The 17,698-nt window shown below is 53.2% G+C and overlaps 9 protein-coding genes and 3 non-coding genes across 12 annotated transcripts; 5 read left to right on the top strand and 7 right to left on the bottom strand.

The window, feature by feature from the left end:
* Positions 1-49: 49 nt before the first annotated feature.
* Positions 50-136, bottom strand: QC762_0073820. Its single transcript has one exon. It is a non-coding gene; the product is annotated as a tRNA-Lys (tRNA).
* Positions 137-664: 528 nt separating this feature from the next.
* Positions 665-1,783, top strand: QC762_502580 (uncharacterized protein). The gene is made up of 3 exons (XM_062890685.1): positions 665-1,012; positions 1,112-1,341; positions 1,421-1,783. The coding sequence occupies exons 1-3, from the start codon at positions 737-739 to the stop codon at positions 1,554-1,556; spliced, it is 642 nt and encodes a 213-aa protein (XP_062741480.1). The 5' UTR covers positions 665-736; the 3' UTR covers positions 1,557-1,783.
* On the bottom strand, positions 1,769-1,864 carry QC762_0073800. The gene has a single exon. It is a non-coding gene; the product is annotated as a tRNA-Ile (tRNA).
* A 1,245-nt stretch (positions 1,865-3,109) lies between these two features.
* Positions 3,110-4,611, top strand: QC762_502590 (uncharacterized protein). Its single transcript, XM_062890686.1, has 2 exons — positions 3,110-3,554; positions 3,635-4,611. Exons 1-2 carry the CDS (start codon positions 3,252-3,254, stop codon positions 3,893-3,895), a joined length of 564 nt encoding a protein of 187 aa, XP_062741479.1. The 5' UTR covers positions 3,110-3,251; the 3' UTR covers positions 3,896-4,611.
* Positions 4,612-5,015: 404 nt separating this feature from the next.
* Positions 5,016-5,957, top strand: QC762_502600 (uncharacterized protein; the record flags this gene model as incomplete). The annotated part of the gene is made up of 1 exon (XM_062890687.1): positions 5,016-5,957. The coding sequence occupies one exon, from the start codon at positions 5,016-5,018 to the stop codon at positions 5,955-5,957; it is 942 nt and encodes a 313-aa protein (XP_062741478.1).
* Positions 5,958-6,059: 102 nt separating this feature from the next.
* QC762_502610 (uncharacterized protein) lies at positions 6,060-7,702 on the bottom strand (the record flags this gene model as incomplete). The annotated part of the gene is made up of 3 exons (XM_062890688.1): positions 6,060-6,271; positions 6,333-7,524; positions 7,610-7,702. The coding sequence occupies 3 exons, from the start codon at positions 7,700-7,702 to the stop codon at positions 6,210-6,212; spliced, it is 1,347 nt and encodes a 448-aa protein (XP_062741477.1). The 3' UTR covers positions 6,060-6,209.
* A 554-nt stretch (positions 7,703-8,256) lies between these two features.
* MVD1 (diphosphomevalonate decarboxylase) lies at positions 8,257-9,643 on the bottom strand (the record flags this gene model as incomplete). Its single annotated transcript, XM_062890689.1, has 2 exons — positions 9,459-9,643; positions 8,257-9,385 (listed from the first exon to the last, which is right to left on the bottom strand). Exons 1-2 carry the CDS (start codon positions 9,515-9,517, stop codon positions 8,257-8,259), a joined length of 1,188 nt encoding a protein of 395 aa, XP_062741476.1. The 5' UTR covers positions 9,518-9,643.
* Positions 9,644-10,585: 942 nt separating this feature from the next.
* Positions 10,586-10,683, bottom strand: QC762_0073750. Its single transcript has one exon. It is a non-coding gene; the product is annotated as a tRNA-Ile (tRNA).
* A 9-nt stretch (positions 10,684-10,692) lies between these two features.
* QC762_502630 (uncharacterized protein) lies at positions 10,693-12,252 on the bottom strand. Its single transcript, XM_062890690.1, has 3 exons — positions 11,955-12,252; positions 11,261-11,874; positions 10,693-11,183 (listed from the first exon to the last, which is right to left on the bottom strand). Exons 1-3 carry the CDS (start codon positions 12,079-12,081, stop codon positions 10,845-10,847), a joined length of 1,080 nt encoding a protein of 359 aa, XP_062741475.1. The 5' UTR covers positions 12,082-12,252; the 3' UTR covers positions 10,693-10,844.
* A 70-nt stretch (positions 12,253-12,322) lies between these two features.
* On the top strand, positions 12,323-13,327 carry QC762_502640 (uncharacterized protein; the record flags this gene model as incomplete). Its single annotated transcript, XM_062890691.1, has 2 exons — positions 12,323-12,680; positions 12,742-13,327. The coding sequence occupies exons 1-2, from the start codon at positions 12,457-12,459 to the stop codon at positions 13,325-13,327; spliced, it is 810 nt and encodes a 269-aa protein (XP_062741474.1). The 5' UTR covers positions 12,323-12,456.
* A 424-nt stretch (positions 13,328-13,751) lies between these two features.
* Positions 13,752-15,009, top strand: QC762_502650 (uncharacterized protein; the record flags this gene model as incomplete). Its single annotated transcript, XM_062890692.1, has 4 exons — positions 13,752-13,858; positions 13,931-14,284; positions 14,348-14,691; positions 14,753-15,009. 4 exons carry the CDS (start codon positions 13,752-13,754, stop codon positions 15,007-15,009), a joined length of 1,062 nt encoding a protein of 353 aa, XP_062741473.1.
* QC762_502660 (uncharacterized protein) lies at positions 14,902-17,669 on the bottom strand. The gene is made up of 6 exons (XM_062890693.1): positions 16,795-17,669; positions 16,619-16,717; positions 16,440-16,537; positions 15,271-16,373; positions 15,049-15,208; positions 14,902-14,998 (listed from the first exon to the last, which is right to left on the bottom strand). The coding sequence occupies exons 1-4, from the start codon at positions 17,036-17,038 to the stop codon at positions 15,348-15,350; spliced, it is 1,467 nt and encodes a 488-aa protein (XP_062741472.1). The 5' UTR covers positions 17,039-17,669; the 3' UTR covers positions 14,902-14,998; positions 15,049-15,208; positions 15,271-15,347.
* Between the last annotated feature and the right edge of the window lie 29 nt (positions 17,670-17,698).

Here is a 17,698-nt window from a genome sequence, read left to right as displayed (position 1 = left end):
ATTCCCTCCCCCAACCTTCAACAAATATAAAGGCTCAGTCGGCTTCAAAGCCCGGCTAGCTCAATCGGTAGAGCGTGAGACTCTTAAGGAGTACTCCGAAATCTCAAGGTTGTGGGTTCGACCCCCACGTCGGGCTCAATTCCCGTCGACGACAGGCGCCTTTCTTTTTCTTATTGTACTTTTTGCTCCATCTCTTTTTTTGCTTCTCCTATCTCCTGTCCGTGTTTTGCATTAACATTGCTGTATGTGGTGCTGTGTGCTCCTGTAAAGTAACTGAGATCCCATGGCTCCAACCTACATGCCATTCGGGACACATGATGCATTTGGGCATGAAGTTGAACCCCTATTCTTCGCGCGCCTTATTTCGAAGTACTTGTACACTCTAACCTTACCAGGTAACCTAGCTGTTTGCAGTGGCATTTCCCATTTAAGATATTTATGCCGATGGGCCACCACCTGCTGGTTATGGTGGTTGTGATGTCTGCGTTCGGAAAATAGGGGACCTGTAGCTCCCCCTGTCCGCATCGAGACAGCATCACACATTGGAACAATGGCCATAGCATATGACGTCCCAAACCATAGCTTTGGGGGGAAAACAGACAAAGAAACAGCAGTAGCTTATTAACCTGTTCCATCAGCTGTGCACCTCTGTTTCGTCCATCAGTTATAGTCGACAACGGCATTGAATCAAAACACCAACTCCTGAACCCGAAAGAGAGAATCAAGACTTTTCAAAATGGGGGCTGCATCCAAAGTGATCCACATCATCCTCCGGGTGTTTGAGGTGATTTGTTCAGTCATCGTCCTCGGCCTTGTCGCTCGCTTCCTGCATCTGGTCTCCCAGGCAGGAGTCTCGGCCGATTCTCGCATCGTATATGCCATCGTCACGGCTTCCATCAGCACTTTATTTGCGCTTGTCTTTATCGCACCGTTCATCTACGCCTACTTGGCCTTCCCGATGGATGCGATCCTGTTTGTCATGTGGATTGTTGTCTTCGGCTTGTTGACTTCGGTATGATCCCCCTTGTTTATAGTTGCTTCTCCTTTTTGAGCGACATCAGCATTGGCCTTGCAAACAGAGTGGGAGAGAAGTTAACTTGAGTATGATCAGCGCACCGGCTCGGCGATGTGTAACGCTTCCTGGTATTGGAACTACTGGGGATACTACTGGGGGGGGTGGTGGCGTGTGCCGGACCTCACAGTCTGGGATAGGGGCTACGGCGGCTGCGCGTCCTGGAGGGCCGTTCTGGCCTTTTCCTTTTTGGCTGCCATGGCCTACCTCGTCAACGCCATCTTGGGAGCGGTTGTTGTGCATCGCTACCGCCGCAAGAACTCGCCCGTGTAAGTTTGCTGCGTGCAACTTGCCGCAGCGTGCGGAAGACGAGACAGTGTGGTACTGACTGATCGTATGAGTGTTTAGGACAACAAGAGACATCTCGGCTCCCATTCCACACTCTCCTGCCACAGGAAGACCCGAGACAGCCCAGGTCCATGATCCAAGCGCTCCTCCATCTGCCCTTGCTCAGCAAACAATGGGCACTGCTGTTAATGTTTAGGGACTCAGGGGTAATAGTTTGGTTTGGTGGAAACTTCTGGACAACCCCATCCAGTATCATTATGGTTGATACTTGGGACGCTTTTGATTAAGGTGGCTAATGAAGAGGGAGATTGACAACTCAGCTACAAAGACAACTGGTGAATTGGTTGAGGAGGAAAAAAAAAACTATCCAAAGTTGCAAGACCCTGATAGGAGCTAAAAGAATGGAGCTGCCCAATAACAGGATTGAACTGTTGACCTTCGCATGACTTCTTATAACTGGAGGTTATATTAGTACGACGCTCTAACCAGCTGAGCTAATCGGGCCCTAGTTGTTGTTGGTGTGGATGGCTGGCAACAACAATATTTGAAGACAAAAAGCTAGGGCTAGGGTTTTGGTTTCTTGCCCAGCCTCATTCTGAAGCTTGACGTAACGGAAGTGGACACAAGACAGGAATCAACCCTGCGGACTGCTCGGGCCGGTTGTTGCTCATATCCACTCACAACGGCATGCCCCATCTCCAGTGAGATGCGCGAGATCTCGGAACGCTGGTGGAGTAAACGAAATGGGTAAAAGAGCCCGTATAAGCCGGGTGAATAATGCCGGTTTTTATTGCTCGATAGACTTGACAAACTGCTACTACCCAAGGTCCGTGGTGTAGATAGTGGCAATACCGTGACCAATGGCCAGAAGCGTCTGAAGAGATGGTGCCAACCAGCACCTCATCCTCCACCAAGAATTGCGTGTTTTGGGTGTGCCTGTGAGGAGAAAGGTAGGTGGGGGTCAAGGAAACATGGGACGAGGATGGAAATGGACAGAGAAGCACTTGAGAAAGCTGAGAGCCACTTGGAGATCCCAGTGCATGCATGGCTGGGCTCGCCTTCACATGCACGACGGTAGATGACACCCGCACATGCAAGTTTCACGTCGTGCTCCCCCAGTCTTGGAACATGCGATCTTGGTCTCTTCTGGCCGAGGAGCGGACATTGGCTCCCAGGCGGGCAGGCAAGAGAGGGCCGCTAGAGCAGGGCGGGGGGCATGGTTCATTGACACCCAACCCAAAATCACCTCATGGAGTCAACACCATCTTGAATTGGGAGCGCGGGGAAGCTGGTGCCCTCCCCTGTCACTCCGTGTCCGTTCCCCCTAGCTCGTCTGGTCTTCTCTATGATCGACCATCAGCATTTTACCATTTGGCATTATCAACGCGATAAGAGTGGGGTTGGTTGGGGCAGTTAGTGTTCTGGTCACATCATGGGCGCCGACCACAGAGCAAACATCCAAACCTACCGTAGATTCAACAATTTCGTAGAAGTCCCGGGGAGTCGTGAGGAGGATGGATGCCGGGGCATGCCGAGGGGATGATTGAGTAGGTAGGTTCACATGGACAGTTGCCTCGTTGGGGAGCAGTCGCAGTTCCAGTTGCCCATTGTACGTAGTAGCCCAGGTGGTGTTGCAGCGGGAAGAAACGGGTGGAGTGGGGTCGTGTTGGAGGGGTGGAAGGGCGCTGCGGCCCTGCAAAGGAAGGGCCGGCGTGGGATGCAGCGCTGGGCAACAGGCAATGGCGTGGTTTTTTCCCACTCCGGACTTCGGGGTTCCATGGCCAGCAGTTGGTGAGGGCTGTTGCTGATTGGCTGTCGCACCCAGATCCGTGGGGAGCCCTTTCTGGAGGCTGCAAATTCGGGAGCTTGTGAAAAAGCCCATTTAACTCTCATGCCCTCCATCCATCTTCCTTCCATCCTCAAGTCCCCCGATCGTCTTCGCTCACGTCTCCTCGCTCGACCCGTCTATATACTGCCCATTCCAGCATCCAGCATCCAGCATCCAGCAACCACCCCGACAAACCACCCACAGCGAGGAGCACTCACTGAGCGGAACGACCGGAGCTTCCCCGACTATACTACTACAACCAACCAACCCATATCAAAATGTTTGCCACCAGAGTTCTTCGCCAGGCTGCTCAGCACGCCGAGCGTACTCCCTCCATCAAGTTCCTCGGCAAGCGGACTATCCCAGGTGAGTCCGGGTCCATGACGACGACGTTGGAATTGAGCCATTTGAACGCTTCGCATGCTAACCTCGTATTCTTGGCACAGTCTCCATTGACCACACTCCCCGCCCCCACCCCGCTTCTCCAACCAACTCCCTTCCGGCTTCCTTCACCAACGGTTCCGCCCACACCTCGTTTAGCGCCTACCGTGACCACGCCCAGCAGTTTGGTCCCCTCCGCAAGACCATCCGCGCCGACGCCGGTATTGGCGGCAATGCCGGTGCTGCTCTTGGCTCGGTTGCTCCCCCCTCCGGTGTCTACTTCGACCGCAATGATCTCCCGGCCCGCTTCCACCGTGTCCCCTTGACCGCTGACGAGATTGAGGCCATTGAGACCGGCGGTGCCGCGGCCTGGGCCTGAGCATCATCACTGCCGACTCTTAACCACATGTAGGCACACTCCCCTAGAGTGGATGTGCTTCAACTTTACCTCTTCCCGCACCATCACACACCACTTCCCCACGAGTTTCGAAGGGAACCTTTTTTCACTTTTTTCAACTAGATGTCATGATACCCGGATAAGGTATGACATACGCCAGAGAGGCGAATACAAAACCATGGACGCCGCGGAAAAGCATAGGCATGGGCGGTGGGTTTACAGGACATCAAAACACTGGGATCAGCATGGCACGCCCGCATAACGCTCTTTCGTGGAAGAGAGGGCGGCGGCGGCCTTTCTTTTGTTTATAGGCGCATTGCACTTTTTTGGTGCAGGGCACGAAAGTGCCTCGATGTATGTGGTGGACTGGAGATTGGGGATGGGAAGTGGCAAGATGGATCGATCAGAACCCCCGCTGGAGTAGTATCCAAAGGTGTTTTTGGTTCGATGATATGGGACCTCAACAGGCAAAACAGCTGGCTCAGGCTTCACCCTGACAGATCATGTTCAGCATTGATAGGCAAAAAGAAATGAAAAACATTTCAAACTCCCACTCCACCGTTCTTGAAACTTGAAGCAGGGAATGGGGCTCCGGCTGAGCCGGTGTCAAAGTAGGATATCGCGATATGTAACATGAAAACTCCAATACACATGGAAAACCAGAAAATGCTTCAATAAAAGCAGAATGTTTGTTTCACTGTAGCATCGTCTGAGGTTGGTGTTCGAAACTGGGACCTGCCAGCTGGCCAACCAGAGGCCGATCCGGCACCACGGGTCGCGACAGCTGCTGAATTAAAAATATCCACCCAGCAGGGGCGGGCGAGTCAAAGTTCCATGATACATCTTGTGACCTCTTTTGCGACTCACTGTTCAACCTCAAGTCCAAGCTCCATGCTTGACCCCCTACTGACGTCGCAGCTCCGTCGTGCTGACTTCAACCCTTTGCGACCATACATAAATAAGACCGCCGCGCACGAAGCCTCGCGATACTCCCCGAGTCTCCACCTGACCCTCGAAGAAACGATTCCCGGAATAATTATGCACACAGAATGCACCACGAGTTTGTCGATACAGTTTTAGTTGGTAAAGACGTGGTAAAGGCAGGAGAGAACGACCCGAGTGGAGGGACACCATCATCAAACACACCAAACACCGCCAGGATGAGAGAAGCCGGAGCTCCCGGCGCAAACGCTGGCGCTGAGGAGAAGTGCCCAGTCGACCATAAAACCCGCGAGCTGTGGATGCAGCAGGCGAGGGCAAAGGAGGAAGCAGCACAGAATGCCAGCAACAAGTCAAGACCACCAGTACCAGAACCCTCCACACAGCCGCAACAACCACAGCAGTCTTCCTCGTGGACATCATGGCTGCGCCTCCCCTCCTTCTCTTCCCCCACCTCGACAGAGTCCGCCTCCACAACCCCGCTAAAGCCCCGCGCCTCTGTCCTCGACGAGGTCCGTGAAGTTTCCTCTATCCCCCGGTCCAGAGACACAGGTCCATCCGCCTGTCCCCAGAATAGCGAGCAGGAAACCGGCACGTCTGAGTCGGGCCATTGGATCTACCCATCAGAAAAGCAGTTTTTCGAGGCCATGAGGAGGAAAGGCTTCACCTCGGCCCAGGCGAAGGACATGAAAACTGTTGTGCCCATCCACAACGCCGTCAACGAGCGCGCCTGGGCTGAGATTCTGAAGTGGGAGGCCCACTACGACTCGAAATCCTGCGGCGGTCCAAGGTTGTACTCGTTTGCGGGAGAAAAGGGGAAAATGACGCCCAAGGCGAGGATCAACACTCTGCTGGGGTATACAGCGCCGTTTGACAGGCACGATTGGATCGTGGACAGGTGCGGAACAAAGGTGGAATACGTGATTGACTTTTACTCGGGGCGGGATACGTCAGGTGGAGGGAAGCTGAACTTTTACCTGGATGTCAGGCCGAAGCTCAACACCTGGGAGGGTGTCAAGATGAGGGCGCTAAGGGCTACTGGGCTGGCTTAAAACCCACCTAGAGAGATGAAGAGAATGACAAAAATCCCTGCTCGCTTCTGGTCTGTGTAAAAGCTGTGTATATTATACGTTCAAGAGGGAACGGAGTATCGTGAGGGTGGCGTTTGGGTCAAAAAAGTAAAATGAAATCAATCGTTAGGTGCAGTTTGAGGCTGCGTGGTATCTCTAATGGTGTACAACTGTCTTATCTATTTCCAGTCCTGTATTCCAGACGGCATTTTTCTGCAGCTGTCCAAGATGAGCTCAATCATGTTTTGACTCTTGATGCCCGGGGTGCCGCAAAAGCCCCTCCTTTTCCGGTGTGCCTGGAGGGGTATGTCAATCAAAAAAATCATGAGCGGTCCCGAGTCCAAGATGTAAACTGACCTTTCTTATCCCCAACTCGTACCCTTACTGGTAACCTCGTCTCCAGCGCGTTTGCTTCCAAATCCCACCCAGCGGCCCCGAGAGCTGCAAATATTGACTCCTTCTGCTCCTCATCCACGTATCCCAAAGGCTTCTCGCTCTCGTAATGGCTCTCCAGTCCATCCTTGAAGGCGGATCCAAAGTGATAAGCGTGGTTGACGGCATCGAACCAAGCCGCCAGCGGACTCTTGACAGCTTCCTTTAGGGCAATTTTCATGTAGAAGTACCCGCCGCGATGCCATATTCCCATAAAATACGTCTTGGTCTCCAGATCATACCTGTGATACCCCCTCGGGTTCCACCCCTTAAGTTCTCCGTATGTCGCAAAGTCACAAAACCCGGTGTAGTCCCCCGTCTTGCTGCTCAGCTCCCCCCTCCCGTTCATCAAGATGCTCTCCCTCTGCGACACCTGCGCCGGGTTCAACACGGTCCCGCTCTCCAACCACTCCCTAAACACAATCGTCGCCCTCTGCCTGTTCAGGCTCGTCATCCTCACCGCCCTGACAGCCCGGTAATTCATGGCCAAATGGCAACCCGCAAGGATGATCATCAGCCCCCAGACCTTGTGCTTATCCTCCACCAACCTCACCACCAGACTCCCCACCAGCATGCCCAACAGCGACACCACAGTTTCCTGCGACGCCTCCTTGGCGTTGAGCTCGGCCAGGTTCCCCGTGACAGCAAAGTGTGCCGAAAGACTAGCCTTGCTCGCGTTCGCCGCCACACCACAGAGACTCCTCAGCACCCCCGCCGAGACAATCACCCCCAGCTTCGGCAGGTACGGCAGGGCCGGAGTCAACAGATCCAAAAACTGAGCCGCATCGTTAAAGATGTCGGCCAGGAACCGGTAGAATTTACATTCCGGCTCTATCGCCTGGCCCATGCGGTGGGCAAACAATATCGTCGCTATCCTCGAAATGGTATCGCCCGTGATCTTGAGAATGAGCGCGCCCGTGGGGGAGGCTTCGCTGCTCCCTACCCCCAACCCTTCCAACACGGCGCGGGAGGCCAGCAACGACGTGATGGACGAGGCAAACGCCTGGAGGGAGTCGTAGGTCTGGTACGGTAGATAGTCGGTCGTGACGGTGTGGGGATATCCGGCTGGCAAGAAGGCGTAGAGGAGGGCTTTGGCGGTTGGGACGACGGTTTTAGTCTGATAATACCAACAAGGGGGGAAATTAGTCGAGATCGGACGGGAAGGGCGCAAAGGGGACTGAACGTAGGAAGGGAAAACCGACGGCTAAGAAGGGCTCTTTTTGACCATCGCCTGTATAAGTGCAGAGCACGTCGCCTGCTGGGTCTATGTCGTAGCATGTTTTACCGGAGCTCATCGCGACCTTCCCCCCGTTGAGGTGCGTGGGTGGCTTTCGTGGTCACGGGTGGCTTAGGTGGATGGGTACGGTAACTTTGGCTCGTTCAACGCTGGTGCATCAGATGTGGTATGGATGTCGCGGTAGCTCTTGTGCTTATTCGACGTTTTGCGTCTCGTGTTCGAACCTGCTCTGCAATCATCAAAACGTCCATCCACCCCAGGTCCGAGATGAGGCACAGGTGCCAGCAGCACAGGAACAGGCTTGGCGCGCGCCGAGCGCAGTGAACGATTGCGGTCGGGGCGCTTCTGACGTAACGCGGGCCAGGGGTATGAGCTTCTCGTTTCCCACCAGCAGCTTATCGGACCCTGACCCTTCTCAACAGCCCCTTGCTGACAGAGCACAGCATTGCTATTGACTGCAGACATGTGCTCCCCAAGTTTGATGATCAAGAATAGAGAATCCGGGCCCTTTCTGAGAACCCGAGCATCTAGATGTATTACAGGCGCTAATGGCATCGTGGTATATCCAGCTAACAACATCAAACACAAAATCTAACCCAACATCTGACAAAATCACCTTTTCGCCGGAGTTCCGTCCTCAGCAACAAGAAACTCGTCTGTCTTGACCGGCCCCTCGCCGACACCCGTCATGATAACCCGGCTAACACCGGCCTTCAACAGGCCAGCAACATTCTCATCAAGCGAGATGGTGGGCTTGAGACCCTTGATGTCCGCACTCTTCCACCCGCCGATATCCGCACCCTGGAGAACATGGTAGAACGTGCCCACAACAGCTTCCGTGTCCTTCTCCTGGTAGTAGATGACAGCGTTCGGGCCGGCGTCGAAGGTGTACGCCGCCACACTCTTGCCAGCCTTCTCGTTGATGGCCTCCACAGCCCGGATGGCGGCTCTCGAAACATCGTTCATGTAGAAGATGGGCGGATATGTGTCAGCGCAGGTAGCATGGAACGAGTTGCTATCCCTCATGGTGACCTCGGCGAACTTCTCAAAGTCCTTTTCGGCGATCGCCTTCTCCATGATGGCCATGTTCTCGGGCACAACGGTGGCGATGCGCTCGCGGAAGAGGCCAGAGGTAGCAACTGTCTGCTGCATACCAGAGCTAGAGCTGACGCCCTTCTTGGCAGCAGAGACAACCAAAACCAAGGCGCGCATGTCGGGCCAGTGCGAGGCCTCGGCAACTTGATCGGCCATCGAGTCGGTGCCATCAGCCTTGTCGCCCATTCTCCAGGCAACATAACCACCAAAGAGACTGCGGCAAGCAGAGCCAGAGCCTTGGCGGGCGATCAAGCTCAACTCGGAGGGGGAGGCTGGGAGCTCGTAGAGGTTGGCGATGGCGCGAACAAGGGCAGCGAAGCCAGCGGCCGAGGAGGCCAGACCGGCGGCGGTGGGGAAGTTGTTCTCGGAGACGAGGCGGAGGGGGTAGGTGGAAAGCTTAGGGAGGGAGGGATCGGCAGCTTCGAGGGCGGCGCGGCGAGAGCGCAGTTCACGGAGGCATGCTTGGGTTCGGGCACCCGAAATATCGGATGGCTCGCCGTTGAGAAGGAGGGAGTCGCCTTCGCTGGCAGAAAACGAGGCAGAGCATGAGGCCGTCGTCAGGGTACGAAGGTCGGCTTGAGAGAGGGTGACGCTCAGAGAGCTGTTTGTGGGGAGGTTGAGTTTGGCATCACGCTTGCCCCAGTACCTGGTGTTGGGCTGGAGTGTTAGTGTTGCTGCTGTTAGACAAAGGGGGAGGGACTGGTATGGGGAGGACCGACTTGACGACGGCAATGTTGACGGGCGCCGTGGTGCTCGCGCGGTAGACTTTGTCAGACATGTTGGTTTGGCTATTATTGAGGCAGGGCTGGCAGGAGAAGAGGGAGAGAAAAGAGAAGCTGAAATTACGTGGAGCGGTCAACAAGGGGCTTTTCTCCTTTCAGATCATCACATTTGGCGGGGTAACAACAACTGGGGTCCCTTGGGAGTCCAGAGCCCAAGTGGGCCACCACCAAAAAAAGCCAATGCACTGCGGGGCACAACGCAGGGTTTCCGTTCCGCTGTCACAACCTAAGCACAGACCATACTGCTTGTGATAAGGGTAAGGTAGGTATTTAAAAGGCCTCCGTTCGTGGCCCCATATGTGTACTGGGGAGCCGACTAGGCTCCAAATGGCCGTGATGGCGTTCTGTTGACCTTCCATCTATGCTGACTGAGGTGTGGAGGTTGTAGCAGGTCAGAACTTTGCTTTTGAATGCTCGTTCATGAATGCGGTTTGATGAGGCGCTTTGACGACGTTGGGAAAAGAAATGAGAGAGGTGAACGGGGAAGGTGAAAGACCTTCATATATGAGATTTTTGACAACTTGCAGCTCCCTGCAAGAGACTCTATCTATGCTTTTCGAGCTTCTATATTTTGTTCCGGAGTCCAAGGTAAATACTGAACTCGAGCTTGGCCCTGGTGGAAACCGAGACCTCAGGTGCTTCTTGACTCTGTCATTATCTCAAACAAGAGGCACTCTACAAAAGGCTTAAACATGCCGTTCTTTGCCCAACTCCTTATCTCACGACACAGAATTCGATGCTCTGAGCATGGAAAATGTCAACACAAGTCCTGTTTTCGGATTGTCTTGGCATTGTCATTGCCTCTGAACCCCTCTACAACAGCATCAGAGACAAGCTTCGATCAAGATTTTCAAGAATCCTATCAAGAGGCAACCGCTATTCTTTCATTCCTGGGCACCTTTCCCAGCCAATAGTCCCGTAGTAGAACTTCAAGATATACTCCGCCATATACTCCCTACAATTCTGCCCCAGCGGAGGCAAGTAGACACATACCAACTATCACACTGCATAGAGCGGCCTCACACCAGAATGTGGATTTCGTATTTGGACACAAAAAATCAATGGCCCGATTAGCTCAGCTGGTTAGAGCGTCGTACTAATATTGCCGCAAGGTTAATATCAAGTCATGCGAAGGTCAACAGTTCAATCCTGTTATTGGGCACTTTAATTACCCTTTTGGCACCTTTTCGGCTCCACATTCTTGCCTTCTTTCACGTCCACGATTCTTTTTTGTATCATGTCCCATCTTTCTTCTTTTGAGATATTACAGTATTCCAACTATGCATCCGATGACTTACAGCCAGTCTGCTTGATGCCTCAGTTCTAAAGCTCATCATGCCCCTGCTGGTGTGGCTCCTCTCCTCTCCAAGGCTTCACCTTCCCTTGGATAATGTCCACCAGAAATGCCTCCACTACAGCCGCCGAAATGGCTTCCTTTTTAGCATAAGGAAAGATGTCTCCGTTGTTGGGATTCTGCACCGACAAACCTGTCCTACCCTCTTTCAGGCCCATCAATTTGGCTGCGTCGGCGTACTCTTTTGCGTCAATGGTAACAAAGTGAAGATACTCGTCGTATTTCTTGGCCAATGGTCGAATATCGGAGACAAATGCGTCCTTTTTCTGCTGAGAATGGGCGAAGAAGTAAACGATACTTTTCCCTGACTGTTTGACATGTAAGCAGTGATGAGTCAGCTAATCGAACTCATTCGGATTACCTATGGCAACAGCCAGTAACTCACCTGAAAGAAGTCGATTTCATTTCTTCGGGTCATTTCAGGGATCAGTGGTGTCGAGCAACTGAAGATGAAGTCTTGGAGCGCCCCAGGGCTGGCCACGTCGTTGCTGGTGGCCGACAGACTTGTTTCGTCGACATTATTGAAACACTCAACAAGTACCTTCGGGAGAGTGTAGTCGGCAATGGCAAAGGAAAATCGATCATGATACTGTTTTGCCAGCTTCGTAAAATCCTCCTTGATTTGTTTCTCACTAGGCCCAAAGTGACCGATGAATGTGATATCGTCAGATGTCTGGAATGATAGCATGGACTGGTCGTTCACATAAGAGACGACGGGGCGACTCTGTCTCTGTACAAATGACTTGATAGGCTGAGTTTTGCGCGGACCACGATAGGAAGTGTAAGAGCCATCTTGTTTGTAGAGTCGGATCGTCGGACATGATCGGACATTGTACTTTTGGCACAGCTTTGCGTCTTGCGAGCAGTCTATACTAACATAGACATCTTCTTGGTTTTGTTTCTGGAGGGCGGCCCATTCAGGTTCCAAGGCTTGAGTGTGTTCCCTAGAAAAATGGCAGGTATCAATACCAGCAGGTGGGTTGATTTCGTTGATTTCTGCTTTTCCTTACTCATCTGGGAGGACAACTAGACATATGTCAGTACGTATGGCGATGAAAAAGCATCGTTGAGCAACTTACATGCAACAAGTGTCCGGTCGCGAGCTCCGAGCGTTGTCTCTAGTTCCTTGCCTTCGAGATGCTCCCATGCCAAGACGCGCTGCAACAACACCGCAAGAGTGTACAACGTCCAGATTGACTCTCTCATGATAGATCATGGACTAATTCTTCTTTCTCATTTTTGAGATAACCGGGCCTGTGTTTAAAAACAAAGGAAATTGGGATACGGGATCAAAGCTTCATTTGAGTTGGAGGGCCGACAAGGAGTGCTCTCCACAGGGGTGCATGATATGGGGCACAGATCGACCGCCTGTGACAGAAGAAAGCTTTGCGCAGCATCATTCTGCTGCAAATGCAACACCCGTGTGTTTCATCATGTCAAAACGTCTGCTTGTCATCGGCCCATCTCCGGCACAGCTGTTTTTTAGGGGTAGACCCTTTTAAGAGACGTCATTCCCATTTTCATCTGAAAATATATATTTTCAAAGCTGGATTGAACACCAACCAGACACCTAGTCCCATCATGGCTCTGCTCAAGTCGCTCCTACTGACAGCGCTCAGCGCATCTACTCTCATCGCCGCGAGTACATCGAACATTGAAGATGACAGCCACAGGCCCATTGATCTCAACAACTATGTCTGCGAACACCCGCCATACAAAGTGCTCATGGTTTCAAAGTCGCCATTGGTCATCTACATAAAAGACTTCATCACTCCGCCAGAACGTGCTCACCTGTTGAATCTGACGTAAGCGTGTTTACATGTGGCCTATTGAAGAAAAAAACAGCATAGGCTCACCACACCACAGTGAAAAAACCTTCACCCGTTCCGGTGTGACGAGGGGCAACTCCAAAAGCCATCTCTCCGTCCGGACATCACAAAGCACCACTGCACCCCGCGATGCGGTAGTGAGATGCATTGAATCCCGAGCCCTCGCCTTCCAGGGCTACGACACACCCGAGACACACTTGGAACCCCTCCAGCTGGTCAAATACGGCCCATCAGAACGCTACCACTTTCACACCGACTGGTTCACATCCTCTTCCCATACCCAAGGTCTCGGAGGAAACAGGGTCAGCTCTTTCTTCGCCTATGTTCATGTCGCCAACGATACCATGGGTGGCGGAACCAACTTCCCAAGGTTAGACGCCCCTGCGAACGACAAGTGGTGCCAGGAGGGGATCGTAGACTGCGATGAGGAGTGGGAGAACGGGGTGACGTTCCGGCCTGTTGAGGGCAATGCCATTTACTGGGAGAATCTGCTGCCGGATGGGCGGGGTGATGAGAGGACTCTCCATGCTGGGCTGCCTGTGCTTTCGGGAGGAAAGGTGGGAATGAATATTTGGACGAGACAAGAACCTTTACCTGAGGGAATAAAGGGTGATGATTTGTGATAGTACTTTGGCATAGAATCATGAAGAAGACGGCATTAACCCGGGTACAGGCTACCACCTTTCGCGGCCTGCAGCATCGGCGTTAAATCCCGTCCACAAAATTCGCGGCCGCCAAACTCCGGAGACAGTGGCCAAAATAATCCAATATATGGGGCTATGAGGATGCACTATTTTGTAAGCAAAATTGTTCTAAACTCCGAGTCGAGCCCATGTATGATGCAATGAACCTATAACGGGAAGGACTTCATTGGAAGCCCCGTATGGATTTGGTCTAGCTCATAACCTCGACTTCGGTGGCTGTGGATGGGTGTTGGAGGTATATAAGGACCAGAAGATCTGCAATCAACACCTACCTTTTTCTGCACCACAGTCTTCAAAACCCTCAATCACCAATCTTAGGCATACAAGCACTTCCTGAAACACCATGTCTTCAGTTACCATTCCTACTCGCAAACTGGGCCGCAACGGCCCTGAGATTCCAGCCATCGGACTCGGCTTGATGGGCCTGAGCATCGCCTATGGAAACCCAGGGTGAGATCCTAAATACCTTACGCACCCCCTTATCACCTCCTTGACTCTGACTTGACAATCTCATCACTGAAGAGACGAATCATCTCGCCTTGCCTTCCTCGACCATGCTTGGTCCATTGGCTGCACAAACTGGGACACGGCCGACGTGTACGGAGACTGCGAAGAACTCCTCGGCAAGTGGTTTTCCCTCCACCCCGAGCGCCGCGAGGACATTTTCCTCGCCTCCAAGTTCGCCCTCGGCGGCCGGACCAATGAGAAAGGGGAGTTCAAGTTTGTGATTGATTCCACCCCCGAGTACGCCCGACAGTCCATCGAGAAGAGCCTGAAGAGGCTCGGCGTGGAGTACCTTGACTTGTATTACATTCACCGCACGGATGGGAAGACGCCCATCGAGAAGACAGCGCAGGCGTTGAAGGAGTTGAAGGAGTAAGCCATCCGCTTTCCACCCACGCCCGACATTCCGAAGCAAGTACTGATAAAGGGAAATAGACAAGGAAAAATCAGGGCAATCGGGATATCAGAATGCTCGTCCAACACCCTCCGCCGGGCTTCCAAGATTGTTCCGATCGACGCTGTTCAGGTGGAATACAACCCCTGGCAGCTTGATATTGAGAACGAGACCGGGACTCATCTGCTGGACACGTGTCGTGAGCTGGGTGTGACGGTCTTTGCTTACTTACCGCTGGGCAGGGGCTTCCTCACGGGCCAGATCAAGTCTGTCAATGATTTCGCCGCGGATGATTTCCGCCGGCTGGTTCCGAGGTTCAGCCCCGAGAACTTTCCCAAAAACCTTGAGGTCGTCGAGAAACTGGGCGAGATTGCAAAGAGGAAGGGTAGGTTCCCCATTCTCATTTGATTCGCCCTGTAGAGAAGGACGGCTGACCGCGGAGATAGGCTGTACTACTGGCCAACTGGCACTGGCGTGGCTCATGGCGCAGGGGTCCGACATCATCCCTATCCCGGGGACCAAAAAGGTCAAGTATCTGGAAGAAAACGTGGCGTCCTGTAATGTGACGCTCTCGGACGAGGACGTCAAGGAGATCAGGGCCACCATCGACAACGCCGATGTCAGCGGGGACCGTATTTCTCCGGGCTTTTTTGATGGACTTGCAGCCGATGAGCAGCTCTATCAGGACACCCCTGAGCTATAAGTGAGGAGCTTGGTCCTTTCTTGGAAGTTAACATCTCAGCTCAGTGTTACCTTAGTCGAACACGTAGTCATTGTCAGTTTTATCAAGTCGATTTCAACTCGCAATTATCGCCTCGCTATTCAAATACAGTTGAACATATGAGCCACTACTGCCCGCGTCGAGTTACACGCACCCAAAAATCGTCAAACATCCATACGCCCTGTCAAATTTTGTCAGCTCTCAGGGAAGCGATCTAGTTATTTGGTGACAGGGAAAGCATACGGCGTTGTTAACTCTGGCAGCATTGAAGGGATTGATGACGGACCACTCATATCGTCTCAGCAACTGTTGAGTTGACGTTAGCATCGGGCCATCTTGGATGGGCCAACCTTTGAGAAAGCACGTACCTCGACAAAAATCTTGTTGAACTCCATCAGCGCCACAGTCTTGCCGGGACACTGCCATTTTCCATAATGAAAGACCAGATCTGCGGTAGCCTTCATTTTTTCCAACTGATCCTCATCCGCTTCCAACCACCTTTCCGGCCTAAATGTTTCGGCATCCTCACCAAATGTATTCTTGCTGTGGTGAATGGCAAGCGGGGAAGACCCTATTTGGGTTCCACCAGGGATAAACTTGCCGCAGATGACATCGCCACCAGGAGGGACCTGCTTGAAAAAGGCACCACCAGCAGGAGGGAGAATACGGATGGCCTCTCTGATGACCGCCTGGAGGTAAGGAAGCTGCCGCGCTTCGGCATCTTTGATGGGAGAGGAAATGATCCCCTTGGCAACGGCCTCGTCGATTTCTTGCTGGAGCTTCTGGTAAACCGGTGGATGGGTACAAATGTTGAGCATGAAAGCGCGGATGGTGGAGGCAGAGGTGTCGGACCCGGCCACAATCTGCAAGACGGCCTCGCCCTGGGCCTCTTCGAGGTTCAAACCGTGCCGAATAAAAGAACCAAGCATGTCTTGCTGAGGGACGGCATTCGGGGCGAAGCGAGCAGCCACGGCATGGTTGGTCACACCGATAAAGGCACCAAAGCCAATCTTGTCGGTCTCTTTGGGCAACAGCCATCGAAGAAAGCGAGACTGGATAATGTTGGCCAGTGTAGGAATACTTCCGAGGGTCAACATGGCCGGGATAGATGCCGTGGTGATCTTGATGTAATCGTAAACATCCTCATCCTTTTCGAGATAGCCCAGGGGCTCGCCAAAGGCCAGGTCGCTGATGACATCGAGAGTAAAATACTGGGCCTTTTCACCAAAGTCCATGGGGCGATAGTCTTTGGGGGTGGAGATGTACTTTCTCTCAATGAGGTCGATCAGACGAGCAATCTCAGTCTCGATGGTACTTTCCATGGACAGATTTTCCTTGCCCGAGTACTACCCAACCGCACCGTCAGCATCGGATCGTAGGGGATCTCACGGGCAACACCAGACGGGACATACACCGGCAACCATCTTGTTGCGCAAGGCCGTATGGCCGACCTCATCGCGCATAGAAAACAGATTGTCTCTCGTGGGATTCAAGCGCCAAGCTTCGTACCCTGGCGTGCATCAAAAAAAGCAAATGGGTCAGTTCGTTTCTGTCTGAGCCGTGGGAGAAGAAGAGCTGGGTGAAGTCTTACACGGTCCTCTGGTGTAAGGCGACCTGACGGCCATCATCTTGCGCAACACATCGGGGTCACTGGTGACGAGGTCATTGGGCCCGATACGCACGAGCGGGCCTGTAGGTAATGGTGAGGATGATCAGCAAGTGCTTCCAGGTTGTGGTTGGTAAGGTGGTGAGACGGTTGCAACGCACCGTGTTTGTCGTTGAGCTCTTTGAGCACCTGAGGGAGCGTGCCCTTGATAGACTCGCGGACTTGCCAGTACTTGGAGATGGCGGCCAACTTGGGCCCGGGAACATGTGAGAGACGGTACCACTGGATGATGGTGGGTAGGACGAACAGCGCCACCACAGCGACAAAGACAGTCGCGGCAGTTGCTCCAGTGGCCTCGAGAGCGCGTGCTATTAGCGCTGCTGCGGGGTGGTCGGTGAGAGCCATAGGTACTGCTGGGTAGGTGGGCTGGGCCGTCTGTTTCCAGCTCTGTTGAACGAAATGCGTTGAGGAGTACAAGGACCAGACGGTTAGCGGGCAGGGCAGGGCAGGGCAGGGCAAGGCAGGCCGAGTTATTAATTTTACCCGGGGAACGGGATTTGGGAATGGGAGCAGGTAAGGTAGGTATGAAGGTAGGTAGAGTAATTAATAAGATGGATGGAATGAGGGAATGGGTGAATGAATGCAGATGCACATCAGCAATACTTACCCTCAGTCCACCACCAACAACACCTCCTACCTAATCACCAACACACACCTCCCCTTCCCCTCTAGCTCTCCCTCTTCCATGGAATGTGCGTCTCCATCTGGGCCCCATCCTCACCGCTGGGCACGGAACACAGACAGGGCCCGGGGATGCTGTTGGCGGCTCTTGTCCCCATTCGGACATTGGGACGGGCAGACTGCACCGGGCAGTTGGTTCATGACCTTTGTGTATCTCCACCCGACAGTGAGACACACGCCTGCAGCACGCTACCGGTGGGTACCAGTCGCTAAACCCCCCCGCTATTGATCAAGCCTGACCCTCGGGTCCTTCCCTCCCCACTGTTCCCTTCCCGCTTCAAGACAAGCGTCGCCCGTCTGAGCAGCCCGTCCTGGAGGCGAAAA

This window comes from Podospora pseudocomata, chromosome 5, assembly GCF_035222375.1.
Source record: "Podospora pseudocomata strain CBS 415.72m chromosome 5, whole genome shotgun sequence".
In the NCBI taxonomy this organism is placed as follows: Eukaryota; Fungi; Ascomycota; class Sordariomycetes; order Sordariales; family Podosporaceae; genus Podospora; species Podospora pseudocomata.
This window is presented reverse-complemented; position numbering and strand designations above follow the sequence as displayed.